Raw genomic sequence first — 18,853 nt, 5'->3', positions numbered from 1 at the left:
GTACATGAATTACCAACACCGTTCTTTTGGGGAAAACAAGTTAATGTTATGTTTAAAACCGAGGGCTGCTGGTGAGACACATCTACCTGTTTCACGTCTACTTTTGGGCACGAGTTTTCACAAATGATGTGTAATAAACTTCAGTATTAGGCATAAAACTGCCAGAATTGATACTCTGGGGTAAATTATCCCAAGTGAGAGCAACATCTCCCTTGTGGATGCTCTCTGACTGCAGGTCAGAACTTTATGAAAAGTAGAGTTGCTCTGCTTTGGGTGTGGGAAAGGACTGGATGACTTACCAAGGTCCCTTCCAGCTTGCTTGGTTCTCTCAAAAGACGCAGAAACAAAATAATCTCTAGGAGCCAACCACTGTGTTCACACAATAGGTTGGATCTTCTTCAGAAGCAGCTTCACAGGGAAGTCTGTCTACACATGAGACTGTGTAGGGGAGACCAAATGGTCCTTGAGCAAGGATGAATGTAGCCAGGTGGTAGTGGTCGGCTTCTTCATGCTCCCTGATGACCTTCCACTTCCACCACCTAAATGTCACCCCACTAGGCTCCACTTCTTCTGAAGGTCCCTTCCTGGACCCTCCACGTGCCATGTGTGAGTCCAGCACTGCCAAAACAGGGCTCATCATCTCCTCCCTCCCGCAGAGAGCAGCTCTCCAGCAACATTCCCTTTACTCTCCAACTGCAAACAGGTTGGCACCAGCGGAAAAATTGGGCTAGGAAGTGGCGAGGGATGAAGCAGACGGGGCAAAAAAGACATTACCCAACAAAGTGATTTTTTGGGATAAGGTTAGGTATCTGAGGTGCTCTTGTCTTACAGTAATCCAGAGTGACATATCTGCCTTGCCCTCATTCTTTGTCCATCTAAACAAGTCCAAATTCATATTTGGATGAGGGTGAAAAAGGAATAGCAAATAAAGATATCACTTTGCTTCCATTTATTTTTTTTCCTGGTCTGTCTGCCAGACTTGGTCCTCGCACAGCAAACTGCAGGTTCACACTGCAAGTTCACACTTCAGCAACTGCTGCCTTTCCCAGCCTGACCTCACCGAGCAGCAAGGTCCATCCCAGAACTGCTGCAGCGGTGTGCTGTCCTTTGCTATACGCTCTCCTCTTTTATACACTACCCTTTGTTTAAATGTTTTAGTTGAGTAAACGTCCCCAGATAGAGGCATGCCAATAAATGCCTTCCACTTGGCTCAAAAGCATCATCCCTGCCAGGAAAGGATCAGGCTCTCCATAATTTTTATCATCTGTTTTGTCTGATTTAAGCATCTCTGTGGTTGGCCTCCTAGAGCGTGCAGTCGCTTCTGCAGAAGGTCTCCCCAGGCCTGTTTCAGAGGGACCTGCTGGTCCCCGTCTGCCCTGCGCTGGCTGCACCTCTGCCTGGAGCGAGAAGGTAAACAGAGAGCGAGGCGTTCACGCCGCACGTAACAAACGGCTCTTGGTACCGAGCGAGGAAAATTATCTCACCGAAACAGATAAAGGGAAAGGGTAGGTTTGTATGGCGCAGACCAGACCTCTCCTGACTCCGGTCCATGACGTAGGCTGTGCCTCCAGCTAAAAGTCCCTTCTGCCCTGGCTGCCTGCCCCAGACCCGGCTTGTGGAGGCTTGTGTGTGCCAAGGACCTGCCTGGCGAGCACTCGGCACCATGTCTGTGACAATATGCCAGTCCATGGGCTTCGTGGTCTCCGCTTTAGGAATAGGAGGCATCATCGGGGCAACGTGCATGGACCAGTGGAGCACCCAAGACCTGTACAATAACCCGGTGACAGCGGTGTTCAACTACCAAGGCCTCTGGCGCACGTGTGTCCGGGAGAGCTCAGGCTTCACCGAATGCCGCGGCTACTTCACTATCCTGGGGCTGCCAGGTAGGGCTTGCTGTCTGTGAGGGCAGAGAGGTGGGAGGGCAGAGCTATGGGCATGTTGCCTCCTGCCTGCACTGCCAGAAGCCGTGCGTGAATGTCAGTGATGGGTGATTTTCAGTGCAAAGTGTGGAACCCAAGTTTTAACCAAAAGGGACCTCAGGTGCTCACCCTGTTCGATGACAGGTCCCTTGGAGGTATCTCCTATACCTTGGAGATATCCCATCTTCTGTACTGTGAGGGTGGTGAGACACTGGCCCAGGTTGCCCAGAGAAGCTGTGGCTGCCCCCTCCCTGGCAGTGTTCAAGGCCAGGTTGGATGGGGCTTGGAGCAACCTGGTCTGGTGGAAGGTGTCCCTGCCCGTGGCAGGGGGGTTGGAACTAGATGGTCTTTAAGGTCCCTTCCAACCCAAACCATTCTGTGATTCTATTCTATGATTCTATCTCAACCCAAACCCCCTCCCATGGCCAAGCTGAGGTTTAGCAAAACTCATTACAGCTGATTATGCATCAGGTTCCTGAGGTGTTGTTCAGGCAATACACCCAGGGCGGTGGCTGCTCCGTGGGGTGGTTCGTCCCCTGTGCCCTGGGTGGTTTGGGTATACACTCCTACCCCAGCTGCACGGCTGTGCGTGGCTTCCCAGCAGAAACCACTAATATTCTTGGCATCAGAGAAGATCCTGTTCTAAGAGGATATGTCACAGTTCAGCTCACTGTATTTCTCTACGGGCTGACACCAGCAGCCTGGATTTCTCCCTAATTCTCCTTTGGTTCCAGTATTTTCTTCCACGGGTATCATTCCTGTCCTGGTTGTGCCCAGAGTATCTAGGGGTGCAAACAATTAGGTTACAACAGGATTATCTGGGTTTTCTTCTTGCCTTAATACAGTGAGAAAAAAAGGCACTTTAGACTATTACGTCCATCTAGCCTCTGTGCTTTGACACAGCAAGAATGGAGGGAAGAAGCCAATTATATCAGCAAATCATTGCAGAACTTCTGCAAAACGGCATTTCCAAAACACACAGAAATAAGCATTGTGCTCAAAAATTTCTTCTTTCACAAGCAGCCTATCTCTGTGCAAATCAAACCAGTATAACCCAATGCAGCTGTGGCTTCGGACACCAGCACGAGGGGTTGTTTCGTCCCCTCAGCTGTATTTCCACATCACTCATCTCTGGATCCTTGCTCCCGATGGGTGTCTGGCGTTAGCTGCGCTGCAGCATCCCCGTGCTGGTGCCAGGGATGCCCGGGAGCATCTTGCTCTTGTTGGAGCCTGAATGCCCCATGTTCGTTCACATGAAGTCCAGAAGGACGTGGGCCTGATCCTGCCTGGGCACCCAGTTGTGCAGCCCCTAGCAAAAGCTGCGCGCTGTAGCGGGTACAAGAGTATGAAGGATGACATCCAAAGAGGGATGTTTGTGCAGGGCTTGTGTTCGCACGCTGCTGCCACACTCAACAAAGACGAGCAGTTTCACCGAGGGAAAATGCATGCAGCAAAGAGGCAGGACAGGTTATTACAGAATCACAGAACCAATCAGGTTGGAAGAGCCCTCTGGGATCATCGAGTCCAACCATTGCCCTGACACCACCATGGCAACTAGACCAGGGCACTAAGTGCCATGTCCAGGCTTTTCTTAAACCCCTCCAGAGATGGTGACTCCACCACCTCCCTGGGCAGCCCCTTCCAATGGCTAATGGCCCTTGCTGAGAAGAAATGCTTCCTAATATCCAACCTGAACCTTCCCCAGCGAAGCATGAGGCTAGGTTGGTAAAACTGGACTCCAGCAGGCTAATTGCTTATAGGTGAAGGGATTAAAGTTGCCATATGAGGAAGAAATAGAGGTGTAAAAAAGGAAATCCTTCTTCTCACACGTGTACTCCCATCACACACCGCAGAACTTCCTCAGTTCTTCGGCTCTGAAAGCTTAAAATTACAGAAAATATAACTCTACAGAAGAAGCAATTAAACTTTTCAAGTGTTCAGCTCTGTGAACTACTTTAATCTTTGAAGAAACCAGAATACTTGAGATTTGGGGTTTTTTTTTTTTGTTCTTTCAAAATACATCCCTTGCTAACCTCAGCATCACAGTGAAAAGCTAGAGCGGTTTTTTGCAATTCCCAAGCCTCCCGACTGGTGTCTGTAGGGTGGGTATTCAGTGCCTGAGATGGAAATACCCAGCACTGGAGGGGTGGTTTTCTTTCATTCAGCAGATGGGCTGTGGGAGATGGGTCTGTCCCTCCATGGCTACACCCAGCAAGCCCTGTGGCTTCCTCCCAGTTGCGAACAGAAACGGGCATCCTATCCTAAATGTCAGGGTTTCTCATGAACCGTTCATCTTAGAGGGGAATTACCATGTGTGATTTGCTGGTCTTATTGCAGTTGCCTACAAAAAAAGGATTTTAAAAAGCCCAAAGAATAAAGAACAACCTATAAAAATAAAGGTGGGTGGGACCCTGAACCCCCCAAAGTCACTGTCCTCATCCTCGGTGGTGGTGGAGCGTCGGTGCCTTCCCCACCGGTGTGCAGGAATATGAATATTTATGTGCTTTTGTCTCAACAAGGTTTCTGTGACCGGTGCTACCAGCACTGCCCTACAAAGTGAGGTGGATATTTTTTTATTCCCTTTCTTTTTAATGAACAGGGCTTGCTCTTCTGAAGTGACTCCCTTGCTCTCCCTCCTCCTTTTCCCTCCTGTTATATATTTTCTGACACTTCCAGTCTCTGGAGAAGGTGGTACAAAAACAAGCTCCCCACTGCTGTGCTTTATAGATTGGCTCCGTCTCCCAAATTCATCTGCCCCTACGGGCATTTCTTCCAGCCAAGGGCAACTGTATCCCAACCACAGGCGGGGGGAAAAAAACGGTGCTAAAAATCAAATTATTAATTTGCAAAGATATTATTTAAGCGGCTCATCCCAGTGTTTATTTTAACCGTGCTGCACCTTGATCTCCATCAAACCCCCCTTGCTAACCACACCATAGTTAATGGTTTGTCAGCATTTCCATTATAAACCCCTATTTATTATTCTGACAATGGCAATTTATATTGGGAACAATAGTGCCGGAGTGAATAAAAATAATAGGACTCTAGCAAAGCAGCGAGGTGACCTGAGTACGTCAATGAAGTTTTGGTTCCACAGGATTTTTTTTTCTCCATCCCTCGCTCCCACAGCAAAGATTAGACTTGTCTTGCCCGTCATCTATCTTCCAATTTAGTTGGGAATTCTAATTTCAAATAGGTTGAGGAAAAAATCAAGATAATAGATGAAAATGAGAAATAACACAGGTAGTTTATGGCTCTCACCCTTGCTGCTCGGCTATAAACAGTCGGTCTCTGGTGAAAGATGTCACTTGAGAACTAAGAGTGTTCTGATTTTGCTTTCCTTTATTATTTTTTCGCTTTGGCATGTCGGCAGACCTTACTGTGATTGTCTGGAGGACGCAATCTGAATTTGAACACAAAAGTAATAGACAAACAGCAATAGCTGGGCTCTGGCAAGGTTGGTAGTTTCACCTAGCGCGGAAGTCATGAGGCACTTTCTGCTAAAAGGAGCATTTTTCAGTTGCTTACAAGTTTGCTAAACTACAATAACATGGGCAGTAATATTCCTGTTGTCTGTCTTGGTCTCTTATTTCCAGACCTCTTCAGCTAGACCAGTTCAACCATTTTTGAAAGGATGTTTTGTTCTCAAGTCAAAAATCCCTTTTGACCCTTTCAGACAGGCTGAGGCATCTCCCTGCTGTGGAACAAAAGGCCGGTGACTTGAAAAATAAGAATATTTTTGCTTTTCTAACAGCAAACTTTGAAAGTCTGAGAGCACCCTGTTAAACTTCTCCAAGCAGTAAAAGGTTACGTGTTGCTAGAGGGGTCAGTGTGAAAACAGACTGTCCAGACTTTTGCATCAAGCAACTGCTTTCAGTTTTACTGGTGCAAGGAAGCAGAGGTGGGTAGATGTTCCCTGAGGAGAACTGATGTCTGGAAAGTCTTAGTCTTAGCATCTCTGGGTTTTTTTTCTTCTATATTGATGTTTTGACAAGGTTTTCTTTTATTTCATATAACCAACCTACATTTTGTGGCATAACCCTAGTAAAACCCTTGCTCTGTGGCCCCCTGGTCAACAGCATCTCTGCTCCCTGGAACTGCTTTATGCCCAAAGTTTGTCAGGATGGGGACTGCTAATTGCTGTATCATGATCCTCCACTGATGATGGCTGTGGCAAAGTCTCTTCCAAGCTCTGCTTGCTACTTTAAAAACCTTTAACCCAGTCAGTTCAGCTCCAAGTTTTGAAATGTCTGCAGCTAACTGCTGTAACTTGCTTAAAGTCTTTTGAGACCAAGTTTCATGCACAGAAGGGTCTAGGTGGCCCAGGTGGGTTGGAGACTTGATACAACATACCAAGGGAGTGTGTGAGTTGCACTCACAGCAGGAGCTGAAGAAGGTGTGAGGATGGGGAAATAGCTGGTGTGAGACCTTTAGAGATGTCTCAAGCACCCTGATCCCCAGTGGCACTCAGGGTGGGGAGAGGTGACAGAGGGCCCTGTGGGGGATGTTGGGATGCTAGGTGCATGCATCAGATCTTTGCTACTGTCTTGTGCGTTTGCACCACGAAAGGACAAGAGACATGAAAAATAATCCTAAAGGCTCTGGGCTGAGGGCCAGAAGAGGAGCAAGGCAAGGGAAATGGCAAGAGGTTGTGGAGACGTGGGGCTGGGCTACAGCTCATAAGCATGTAGTGAAGGATGCAGCTTCATGCTCCCCAGCTCTCCTGAGGGACCTCCAAAGCTCCTCTGGACCACCTGAAGACCAGTAGGGTCTGAGCTGGGATGGGGGCCTTCCATGACTCCCTTTCCCCATTGAGTTTCAGAAAGGCCAGTCAGCCCTTCTCATGCTATGGACTGGTGGATCACACACTCCTGGAGGCTGTGGTCATCACAAAATGGAGGGACAGGAGGAGAAGGGTGGGTTTGCTTTGTTTCAGTCTGAACAAGTTGGAATTGACTGGCGGGGTGTGAGCTGTACTTGCAAATTTTAAAGTAAACATGAGCTGTAGGTGATTTCTATGGGAGAGGCGGTGATAACATTCAGGAGCTGCCATGGGCCCAGTGAACAGTTTTGAGATAATATAGAGTCAACGCCTGGGTAGATAAAGCAAGTATGAGCTGAAATAAAGGTTGCAGAGGGGAGCGGTCACAAAATATTCTTCCTTTTCCTAGTTTGGATAAACCGCTGTGGGTGTCTCAGTACTCAGGGTGGGAGCCAGCCCTGGTCTCTGCTCCTTGGTGAGGAAGCTTGGCCTTTGCAAGAACTGTCTCCCCATCATGTCCCTTCCTTAGATAATGCTCAGCTTTACCACGTGGCATGGCAAGACCTCTGGCCCAAGTATTCAACCACCTTGCTGGAGACTGAGCAAGAGGCACATGCTTGGAGAGAGGTTCCCCCTTCCTTCAACCACTTCCAGCTGTAGTATCTCCCAGGGTGGCTGGAGATGGGCATCAGGTTGTGTTAAAGATGCTTAGACATGCTCTATGGCTATCCTATCACCCAACCCCTCTTCAGCTTGTGGTCTGAGCCGACAATTTAGATAAAACTCCCAGGTGACCTTCTGTTATTGGGCTGGGTGCTGGGAAAACGGGGTGCTGAGTTTTTTGCAAAGGGAAACATATTTTTCCCTATCATGAGTGGTTCAGAAATAACCATTAACAATAAGCTTAAAATAAGCCATTTCAGAAAGGCAGAGAAGATGGACTAGGGGAAGGGTCGGGATGGAAACCAGTTTGTGTTTTGTCTCCAGAACTTTGCTTCAGTCAACCACTGAGGAAGGTATTTGTGGGAGCTTTGAGTTCCTGGTGTTTACAAGTGTTCAAAGACAGCACCTGGAGTGCTGAGCATGGTTGGGTGTTTGTTTGCCTCTTAGCTAAGGACTGCAGCATGACCCTCGTTACTGAAGTTGTTTGCTCAGCTCCATTTTTGGAGGGAGGATGCATGAGGTTTCAGGAGGGAATGTGCAGCCCTGTGCTGGTTAATTCTCTTCAGACATGATTCAGTTTGTCCCTCAAAATCAAAGATAGACCAGTTAATCTGGGCATTCTTTGCATGCCTGGAGGCTGTTGATGCTGGTTTTTGATTGCTCCATCATTGCTCTGAGGTTTCATTGCCTCTGAGTAAGAGGGATGATGAGAAGCAGGATCCTCCATCAGCAGGAGAAAACCATATCCCCAAGGAAAGGTTAGTGAGGCAGCACTGCCTGGGTGGCAGGCTCCAGCTTAGGGCACAATTGGGGCAATCCAGGGGATGGCCCTCTTTCCAATAGGTGTGTTGGGAGGGAGCAACGGGGCTTGGGGGTGTGAAATGATGGAGGGGGAGAGAAAGAGGAAAGAAGGTCCCTGTTGGCTTGGAGAGCTGCTCCAGCTGCACGCAGCCGAAACCAGCAGAAAAGGTTAGAGGAAGGGGTGGTGGCTCCCCTCCCAGCAAAGCAAACATGCGGGCATGGCGCACGGGAGGGCCACATCCACTGGTATTCATGCAACCTCCCAGATGTCTAATTTAGCAGAAAAAAAAGCAGTCATTTAAAAAGTGGTAGAGCTTTTTGGAAAAAAAATCGGGGAAAAAAAAGGTGTTTGTCCTTTGTATCCCTCCCCAGGGGTTATTTTTATCTGCGACCAGTCCACAGGTCCATTTTTCTCTGCAGCTCTGTGAGCTGTTGTACACTAATGCTGCCAGATGACACCACCCTTGGGAACAGGGGTTATGTCCCAGAGGAATACCTATCCCTGGGACATGGTTTGAAGTGGTCTAGCCTGGAAAAAGAGTGATGTGGTCTCTTACCACTAGATGGCAAGAAGGCAGCGAGTCCTGAGGCATGAAGAAGGAGAAGAGTCCTGGAGAGTGGCTGGGGAGCATCAGGGCTTGGGTGCAACCAGCTTTTTTGGATTGAGACACAATTCTGGCTGTGGGGCAGTGAAGGATGGGGTGGAGAGCTGGCTGCATTACTTGTTTTAGCACTTATTGTCCTCCCAGCTTCTAGGTCTTCTCCAGCCCTGATTGTTCACAAAGCATTATCCAGGATGAGGTATGTTAGTCAGCCTGCCCTCTCCCTCACTGAGGATGAGCAGCTCTTACCATCTCTGGTTCTTGAGGGCTACTTGTATGTTTTTTCTTCACACTATTATTTTTGCTGGCAACTTCTGACCTTTAGATATGTTGGCGTTAGCCCTTGCCCTGACACAAACTTCCCAAGTCAGTGGAAATGACTAAATTTGAATAAAATTGCTGTAAGCAAAGACGATCGTTCTCCGGAAGGTAGGAGCAATAGCCAATGTGATAACCCCACTGTAACTCATCCCTCCACAGAGATCAACCTCCCCGCTCTTCCTGGTGGCTTTCACATAGCTTCACCACCAGACGATGGTGTTGACGGTGCCTGTGGCACAGAGCCGTATCGGGACTGGATAAAGCAGGGATTTGTTTCTAGGTCAAGGCTGAAGTATTTCACTCTGCTCAGGGTACTAGATGAGAACGGATGAGTGTGAAGGCTGGAAGGTCCTTGTAGCTCACTGTGCTCCATTGGCAGAGTGGCACAGTGAATTTATATTGCTCCCCTGAGCCCAGCACTTCTCCACTGTGCAAAGAGATAATTAATTTATTAACTTTCATATCCCCCGCCCCTTTTTCCAGGACCATCCCCCCATCCTACATAGGCAAACACCTGTAAAAAGGCACTTTCCAAATGGTCCCTGCACGGTCCCTCTCCTTCTTCCCACATGGGATGCAGTGGGGCCACGACAGGTGATGGGGATGCGGGCAGGAGGAGAACAGGGTTGCAGGAGCTTTGCTGGATCAGTTTGGGGCTCTTGGCTCGGTGCTCTGGGTTGTGCCATGGTCAGCATCCGAGGCAAGCTCAGGGATGCTCGAAGTGGCTGCAGGGAGCAGCCATGTCCCTGTTTGTTCTCTGCGTTGAGCTGTGGCCCCGTATCCTCCCGCAGAGCTCACCGCTGGCATCCCTATCTACCACTGTGCCTCTTGTGTGGATGCTTGCACAGGTGGCCGGGTGTAGAGATGTCCCTATCTTGGTCTGATGGCAGATCTGCTCTCCCTTTGCATAAGCAGAGGGCCAGAGAGGTGGTGATATGGGCTCAGTGTTGAGTTCACCTGGGAATGTGGTCCTTCCCTCTGCCCTCTCGGCACGTTTGCACCGTGCCAAGCACGCAGGAGAAGCCCGACGGACAGCGAAGGGTTTCTGTGGGGGGACGGCGCATGTTCCAAGTGGGTTACCCAACACTTGACGGAGCGTGGCTGCTTAGCTGGGGAAGGACAAGCACTTCTAAAGGACAAAGGCTCATATCTCTGGCCCTGCCAGCACAAACCTACCCAGCGAGAGTGAAACTGGACTATCTTGCAAAAACACTTTGAGCAAACACACCGCTCAATGGAAAGCATCTGATAAGAGCCGCTGCGTTTCTGGTGGCTCAGTCAAGAGGACTTCGGTGTTCCCATTAGGTCTGCGGCTTCATCAGGGCTGTCTCACCTCCTCTCTCTGGGGGAGACACCATGTCCACGACCATCTGCCAGGTGATGGGGTTCATCGTTTCGTCGCTGGGTGTTGCGGGGTGCATCGTGTCCACTTCCATGGATATGTGGAGCACGCAGGACTTGTATGACAACCCGGTCACGGCCGTCTTCCAATATCAGGGACTGTGGAGGAGCTGCGTGCGGCAGAGCTCTGGCTTTACAGAGTGCCGGCCATATTTCACCATTCTTGGGCTGCCAGGTAGGGGCAAAAGATGCACCAGGTTTAACCCAGGAGCTCTCCTGTAGCTCCGCACAGTTTTCATCCAAAGCAGGAGCAGATTCCTTAAAGCACTTTGCAAGGAATAAACTTTCCAGGCTACTCAATCTACGAGCATAAAAATACGTGCATGTTTCTTACCAAAATAGTACCTTTACTCAGTGGAGGTTACAACTTGGAGCGTGTGTAGGTTGAGCGTCACAGGTTCAGCCCCGTTGCTGGCATAAATCAGCACAGCTCCACTGGTGTGAGGAGAGGGAGGGTGTTTAAAACCGCAGGTATTCTGTCCCTTTGAATCGAAACATGAGGAAAACAGCTGTGTGTAATTTTTGTGTTGTTACCAGAAGAATGATTTCTACAGAAAGCAATTGAAATATTATTTTTTCCAAAGAGAAAACTGGTATTGAAGAAATCTGCCTGTGAGCAGCACACGTAGGAAGGGTGAGAAGGGGAAGGGTGAGAAGGGGAAGGGTGAGAAGGGGAAGGTGCGCTGTCACTTCACGTTACCTGGGGAGTTTTAGTGGTTGCAGGGGGATATTACTTTCTCGTTTGCTTGCTTACTTTACAAAAAGAGCTGTTTTTCCCACCCTGCTGCATGCGCAGGGATACCAGTGCTCCCGAGCTAGCTGGACCCACAGGAGGGGAGCGGTCAGCCTGGCTCGCCATGCCTCCCTGTGACCTGTCGTGCCTGTGTCCTGCCAGCCAGCAATAAATACGGCCCGGAGAGTGTTTTTCACTCTTGGTGCACGATTGCAAATAGGTACAAGCAAGCATTTTTTTCTTCTCAGCAAGGGTCATTAGCCATTGGAAGGGGCTGCTCAGGGAGGTGGTGGAGTCACCATCTCTGGAGGGGTTTAAGAAAAGACTGGACATGGCACTTAGTGCCCTGGTCTAGTTGCCATGGTGGTGTCAGGGCAATGGTTGGACTCGATGATCCCAGAGGGCTCTTCCAACCTCATTCTGTGATTCTGTGATTACCCTACATAGGCCTTTTGCATCTGTTGATCGGTGTAGAAGAGAGCACTACGTGGGCTCTCAGTCCTGTCTCCTCAGGGATACCAGCCTTGCTTCCCTGCAAGGCAGGAGGGAGAGCTTTGCTGAACACCAACGTGTTGGCTGCAGTGTTTGCTTTTTGAGAAAAGCCTGTGACCGTCCTGAGGGGAGCAGTGGAATAAATGTGTTTCTGTGTAGCCAGCTTCGGGATCGCTAGGTGGCTTCTTTTTCATTTGGAAGAGCAAAACTGATGTTTGGAGTCACTTCTCTTACAGGCCCATTTGTTTCAAAGAAAAAAAGGTATTTATTAAACTCTATATTCACATGTTGATCAATATATATACATATCCTTATAATGCTGTGCGTAGGTGGCTGTGTTTTGAAAGAGCAATGAGGCAACGGCAACCCTCATTTTGATGCCAATTTATTATAATCAGGATTCTATTTTTCATATTATTTTTAGGTAATACAGCAATAAGGAAAAGCGCAGCCACAGGCATTTTCTGTTGTGTCCTAGAGATGTTACATCAGTTTTATTCTCTTCATGTGTCCATTTAGTTGATAAGTACCTTAAAACATAAAGGAAGAACGCCCTGCTTGAATTTTGTTAACCTCATTTTTTCCCTAAACTTTCTATATTCCGTTAATCATAACTAGTGATAAAATTAGATTTCGACCTTTGTATTAGTAACAGAAATGCAGGTGATGTCAGTTAAGTTGGTTTATTTCATTCACCTCTCACTACTGACAGCAACATGGGGGAAAAGACAACTCTGCAGTTTCACTTCTTCACATCGCTATGAAAAACACGGCGATGCAAACTGTAGTTTCAGGGTGCTGATATTTATTTTGGTGAACGTGCTTGCATGGTCACTATTTTCTGTGCACACCACCCCTTCATATGGAAATCAGGTGTGCAAAATGAACGACCATACGTGTGCAGGTATGAAGCAAAGTCATCCTCCCTCATGCAACTGTGTATGCAGAACAGCAGGTAGTTTCTGTGCTTGGCTTTAACTAGAGTTTGCTACCTAGTGCTCCTGATACATTTATTTTTTTTTCCTTAGTCTCCTATTTTGTTTGTCTAAACCCTTCCACTCCTTCTTTCTAGGGGAGGTCATTCACCTCTGGAAAGCAGCTCTATTTAGAGGGCTTTTGATGGATGCCAAAATTCACTTGAAACTGCAGTGCTCTCTTTCCAAACAGCTCTCACTTTCGGTCCCATGAGGCAAGTGAGGGGGCCTTCATGCCACAGCAGACCTTTCTGCTCCTTTCTGTCCCTTTGTGGAGATGTTGCATGAGCCTCATGGAGAGAGGAATCGCTGCTGATGGCTATTTTGCATTTTTTCTGTTGTGCCCTGCTGTATTCCTCTCTCTTCTCTTTCCAGCAGCTGTAGATGGCTCCTTTTCAGTGGAGATTCACCATGCTTGGACTTCAGTGCTCCAGCAGAAGTGCAAGGTCCCAGGGGCTGCTTGGCTTGGCCTGTCCGTTGTGTCCTTCCATGGGTTCCCAAGCCACCAGGAACATCTCTCCTGGGAGTCCACAATATCCCTGTGAGGTCTTAGCTTAGGGTCGCTTCTTCTTGAAGGGTTGAGACCACCATAGTGATGGCACCTAGGAACCATAAGGTCTGTAGGAAGCATCCCAGGAATGAAGTACTGTCTTGGGGACAAGGACCTTCCATCATAATCCGTAGTGTCTTACGCTGCCCTGGAGTATCAGCCTCTCCTGCCTGCCCTGAAACAAAAGCAGTTGCAAAGAAACTTAAGTGACTGTAAAGACAAATGAGGATTGTGATTTTCTTCTCTTTGCAGCTTTCTGCTCTGCATCAGGTGCTGCACGAACAACCTTTGAGGGCTGATAAGGCGTATCCGCCAGCTTCTTGTTCTCTGATGAATAATAACTAACGAGCTCACACCTGGGGGCTGATGAATGGGAGATTGAAAATCCCAGGCTCGTTAGCACTTGTTATCAGCTGATAAGGGCAAATTGAGTCATAAGAGCAGCAGCCCTGGTGGGACTGCCAGATGGGAGAAGGTGGTGTATTCCCAGCCTGTGGGATGGCAGACCACTGCCTTCCTTGTGTGTTGCGGTGCTAGCACAGTTCTGCTTGGGTTCATGGTACCCCTCAAGTAAGGAGACCCACATGGGCACCACAGCACCCACCCTTGCCCTCCAGGGAGGACTTATAAACCCTTCTCCCAATCTGTCTGCTCCCTGCTTTCCTGCACCAGTGCCTCCTGCTCCAGTTAGGCCATTATGGATCCTTGGGCACCATGGCCATCCTGGGGTGGATGGCAAAGCAAAAGGGGTGACAGGCAGGCTGAGTGAAGTCTCTGAGGCTGTAGGATATGTTGCCTGCCCCTTTCAGTCCGTCACAAGCCCATGTCATCTTCCCTGAAGACAGACAGTCATGTGTCGGGAGCATCAAAGCCAAACCCAGGGCTGCAAGAGCTCATGGGAAGGCAAGAAGAGGGTGCAAAGCATCCCAGCCAGATCACAACAGCCCTTGAAATACTTTTGACCATGCCCTCCCAGTGATCTGCCAGTGCTGCTGCCTTCCTCTCTCTGCCAGGGACGCATGTACAGACCAGGAGAAGTGTCTGGGTCCAGCACTGAATTGCAGGCAATATGGGATATGTGCCACCTTATTAGAAAATCACCTTGGTATTCAAATGCACGGCCTTTCCCCTTCACTTCTCCATTTTAAAAGGTACAACTTTCCCTTTGCTTTTCCCTCTGCTTTTATACTTCAGCCAAGAGGAGTCTGGAGGGTTTTTGCTACCTTCATCTAATAGACAGCAGCGCTCAGCTCCCACAGGCATGACCCACCAGCATCACAGCCCCCCTCCTCACTAATTATGAAACAATTAATGCTTATCCCAGCTGTACACCAACTCCTCTCCATGAATTTCAGCTGATTCACGACGAGTGCCAACGAACATTCACAAAAAATTATGTCTAAACCATCAAACTCTTTGGGAAGTTGAGACAAACAACTGCATTTCCAGCAGTGCCCCCGATAACACCGAAAGTAGCTCCGGTGCCCATTTTGTAATGTTTTCTTCTTTAATATTTTTATTTTTAGACAGAAACAATCTTTAAAAACCTCCCAGGCTCTCAGTTGCTCAATGTGACTCTTGATTTGCTTTGCAGCGATGTTCCAGGCTGTGAGGGCCCTCATGATCGTGGGTATCGTCCTGGGCATCCTTGGCCTCCTCGTGTGCATTTTTGCTCTGAAATGCATCCGTATCGGCAACATGGAGGATTCTGCAAAAGCCAACATGACTCTGACCTCCGGCATCATGTTTATTGTCGCTGGTAAGTGGGTGGTGTCGTGTCTTTCATGTACAAGGCATTGCAGTTGCCTGGAATTGAGACCTGGGCAAGGCTTCATGTACATCTGGTCATAGGTAGCAGATGCTCTGGAGCAACCCAACGCATTAATGCTTGCATGAAGTTATTGGCATTTGTCTTCAAGTCTGGCCTCCTGGGGTCAAGTGGTTTCTCCCTCTGCTTTGTAAAAGAAAACCAGAAGTTTGTATGGGACAGAACACAGAAGGCTGAAAACACGGTCCACAGATAAAAAAGAAATTATATATCTTAAATTGTTATATGTGTACTTTTGTTATATCCTTTATTTATACATAATAGTTTCATGAGGAGTCTCAGGCTTTATACATAAAAAATTTATGAAGACTCTCAGGGTTGCAGTAGCCTAGCTGGTAGTTTTTTAACAGCTAGGGCTGCAGGAGTGTCTAGTGTTGCCCAGCTCCCTCGAAATTGCAAATGTTTAAGAACATCACTTAGAGGTTTTCTCACAACTTATTGCAGATGAGTAATCAAATCAAATCCATACCCTAATGAAGGGAAGGAGAATGTCCCTATTTAAAATACTTACAGTTGAACAGCACTTTTGCTGGGATATGAGACATACAACACAGCTTAAAGATGTACAATAAGTACAAACTGGGCAGAGGAAACCACCTTCTGCAACACAACTTTAATTTTGCACTTAAAATCTATCATTTTATCCATCTGAGTCAGTGGGATGAGAATTTGGCCAATGAGGATATTAGAAAAGCCCACCCACGCATTCCCAAAGAGAGGGTGGCTAAAATGATGATTTGACTGACTCTTGGGATGGGACATCTCTTGATCAGGTTCACCCATTTCAAAACAAGGTCCTTAGTCTCAGTTAGCCGAGCAGTTGGGTCTTATGTGCCATGGTGGGTACCTGGCCCTTGGTCACACCTCTGTGAGCTGGGGGTTGTGTTTCTTCCCAAAATAAGGGCTACTCTCAGGACAGAGGTGACACTGAAGTACCATGTTCTGTCCCTCCCCAGTGCTGCGAGTAATTGAGCTTCAGGAAAGACCGAGAGGTCTTGGTGGGTGTAGTGAGGATAAATAAGACTTGGGATGCTCAAAAAAGCTGGAGTCCATATTTTTTGGCAACTAACACTGGAGAGCAATAGTGAAATAGCAAATGATAATGCCATTGCTGCCAGGCTCATCATGGCTGGGCATCACAGTGATCATCTGTGGAGATGAATGGGAGAAGTTCCTGCCTCTTGAGTCTGGTCTTCCAGGCTGCCTGCAGACTCAGGCAGGCATCACTACCTGGTGATGAGCAGGTTATGAACCAAATGTATCTTCTCTTCCACATGACAGAGAGTGTGTTTTCCCATTTAAAAAAAGAATTTCTGATAAGACAATATTTTGCCCATGTTTTTAACTGCAAAACAAATCTTTAAAACTGAACTGCTGGATATTTTCAGCTGCTAAAATGATCTGTGTGTTAAATTCATTTTCTCTGAGAAAATATATCAGTAGAAAGGTTCCTGCTGGTATGACTTGGGATTTTGTAGTGTGAAGTTACATTCTTGCTGCTGGATTGTAAACATGTAGAAATCCTGGCAGAAATGTGAACACTTCTGCTGAAGGTACCATGCCAGGACACAAAGCAGTGTCTCACCCACCTTTCCAGAGCTGTAAGGTGCTTCCCTGAGGCCAAAGGTGACTGCTTGTTCTATGTGGGTCTCAGTCTGTCCTGCTATCTGATCTCAGGTCTGTGTGCCATCACCGGAGTGTCCGTGTTTGCCAACATGCTGGTCACAAACTTCTGGATGTCCACAGCCAACATGTACCAGGGAATGCAGAATGTCCAGAACAGGTAGGTGGTCATCTGGCTCAGGGTGCTCCACAGTGCAGATCTCTGTCAGGGCCAGGGTGTGCTGCAGCCAAAGGAAAGACAAACTCTGCGTGCGTATTACTCTGGTCCCAGGACTTGGAAGATTTATTGAGTCTCTTTCTTATCTGAACTGAACATAATTTGTCCAAGCAAATTGTCTGGGATGTCTCTGTTCATGCAGCTCAAGAAGGAGGTAGAAAGCTCATTGAGGACGAGCCTGCAGGTGCTCACGGGGAACTTCTGCAGGGCCAGGGAGAGAAAGACAATGTTCAGCGCATTTCAGAAGCAGCAGACTGGACCACTGTCACAGCATTAATCAGCCTTGTCTCTGTGTTTTGTAGGTACACCTTTGGCTCAGCCCTCTTTGTTGGCTGGGTAGCAGGTGGACTGGCCCTTGTGGGAGGCATCTTGATGTGCCTTGCTTGCAGAGGGCTGATTCCAGAAGAATCTCGGTAAGGCTGTCTGTGGTGGACATGGGAAGGTATTGCATGAAGCCTTGGGTGTTGGGATAGCCTACAGCCAGCACACCATACGACACGTCTGTGTGTAATACCCCTGTTGCAAGAGTTATCATGGTGATACCTTTGTTTGCCCTGTATCATGGGTCAAAAGTGACCTTTCCCTTCCCTGACTACATGACTTGCAAAAAACCCAGAGAGGGCAGGAGTGATCAACCTTAAAATGTAAAATTTGCAATGTGCTGGCAAAGTCAGGCCCCTTAATTGCAGCTTTGATTGCAAATTGCGTAGCAGATCATCAGTAGGTGTAGATTGCATCAGCTGAGCTATGATTTACATCAGGTAGGGCTTTGTACGCCTACATACCTGGTTATTGTAGGCTGGTCCTTCACTCAACCAAGGATTTACTCATGGGAAAGAAAGCATAAGTTTATGAAAAACCATGGGAGAGACGTGCAGCTTGTCCATGGGTGGTTGGCTCTGAGCCCACTGAGTGGCTCCAAGGGATGGCACAGTATGAAGTTGCCTAAAATCCAAGAGCAAACAGGAACACAGGGTGCAACACTGGGTAGTCACAGAGCCTCCAGTGGCTGATGCTATCTTTCATGTCTCTTTCAGTTACAAAGCAGTGTCCTACAACGCGTCGGGGCGGAATATCTCCTACAGAACAGGGCCGTATAAGGTTGGTTCGGGGTACGAACCTGAAACGAAGACTAGGAAGGGTGCAGGATATGAAGAAGCTGCTCGAAGCGAGGATGGAAGACGCTCATACCCTTCAAAATATGACTATGTCTAGTAGACTTCTGGGCTTGAGATGCGTTATCTTTTATAAAATATTTTTCACTTCAGAAGCAAAAAGTATAGCAAACAAAGCAGTCTGTAAATAGGACTGTGTTTTCTATCCTGTTTCCCCTACTCTGAGGTTGTATCCTAGCTTGTTATGAACCTTGAGGAGGTCTACAACAAAAGTAATGCCATTTTATGCTCTCAGAGTAGAACAGCTTGCTCATATTTTAAGTATAAACTCTGATATCCAGGACCAGGATTGTGCCCTGTGCCCTTTTCTAATTCTTCTAACAGGTAATTCCCTAATTAATAATAGCCCAGATGTAAAAGCGATGCTACCCCATTGCCTTTGTCCCTTTGAGCAGGCTTTCATGCAGTGAGACTATGTCACCCCCCTACTTTCTCAGAGTTTGGAACAGCATCCCGTGACCCTGGTGTCCTCTGATCACCAGAAAAAACAGTGCTTTGCTGAAATGATACTGCATCTTCGCTCTGGTTTTGCCACTCATTTTTTTTTGGAGCAGGTTGAAAAGCAAAAATTATAATTTAGTAGTCTCCTATATTATTTTGCTGTGTATTTTAAGTAAATTCAGTTGTGTCCCTTTGGCTGTGGCCAACGCATAGTCATAGTATTTTCCTCTCTGGTGACTGTTTCTACTCAGACACACCTTTGCTTTGCTGGTTGTACTACGATGCTGATCTGCTGTGATATATAATTTGATTTATGTTACTTAGACATTTGCTATAACCAAAGTGTATTTA

General features: G+C 47.7%; 1 protein-coding gene across 2 annotated transcripts; it reads left to right on the top strand.

Moving 5' to 3' along the window:
* Positions 1-1,663: 1,663 nt before the first annotated feature.
* On the top strand, positions 1,664-18,101 carry CLDN18 (claudin 18). Of its 2 annotated transcripts, none has more exons than XM_068421195.1 (5): positions 1,664-1,883; positions 14,813-14,977; positions 16,724-16,829; positions 17,189-17,299; positions 17,924-18,101. In XM_068421195.1, exons 1-5 carry the CDS (start codon positions 1,664-1,666, stop codon positions 18,099-18,101), a joined length of 780 nt encoding a protein of 259 aa, XP_068277296.1. The 2 variants fall into 2 exon arrangements, with proteins under 2 accessions (XP_068277296.1, XP_068277295.1); XM_068421194.1 differs by lacking the exon at positions 1,664-1,883 and adding an exon at positions 10,425-10,644.
* The last annotated feature ends 752 nt before the right edge of the window (positions 18,102-18,853 follow it).

This window comes from Nyctibius grandis, chromosome 32 (assembly GCF_013368605.1).
Source record: "Nyctibius grandis isolate bNycGra1 chromosome 32, bNycGra1.pri, whole genome shotgun sequence".
NCBI lineage: Eukaryota > Metazoa > Chordata > Aves > Nyctibiiformes > Nyctibiidae > Nyctibius > Nyctibius grandis.
Note: the sequence above shows the minus strand (reverse complement) of the source record. Positions and strands in the feature narration are given on the sequence as shown.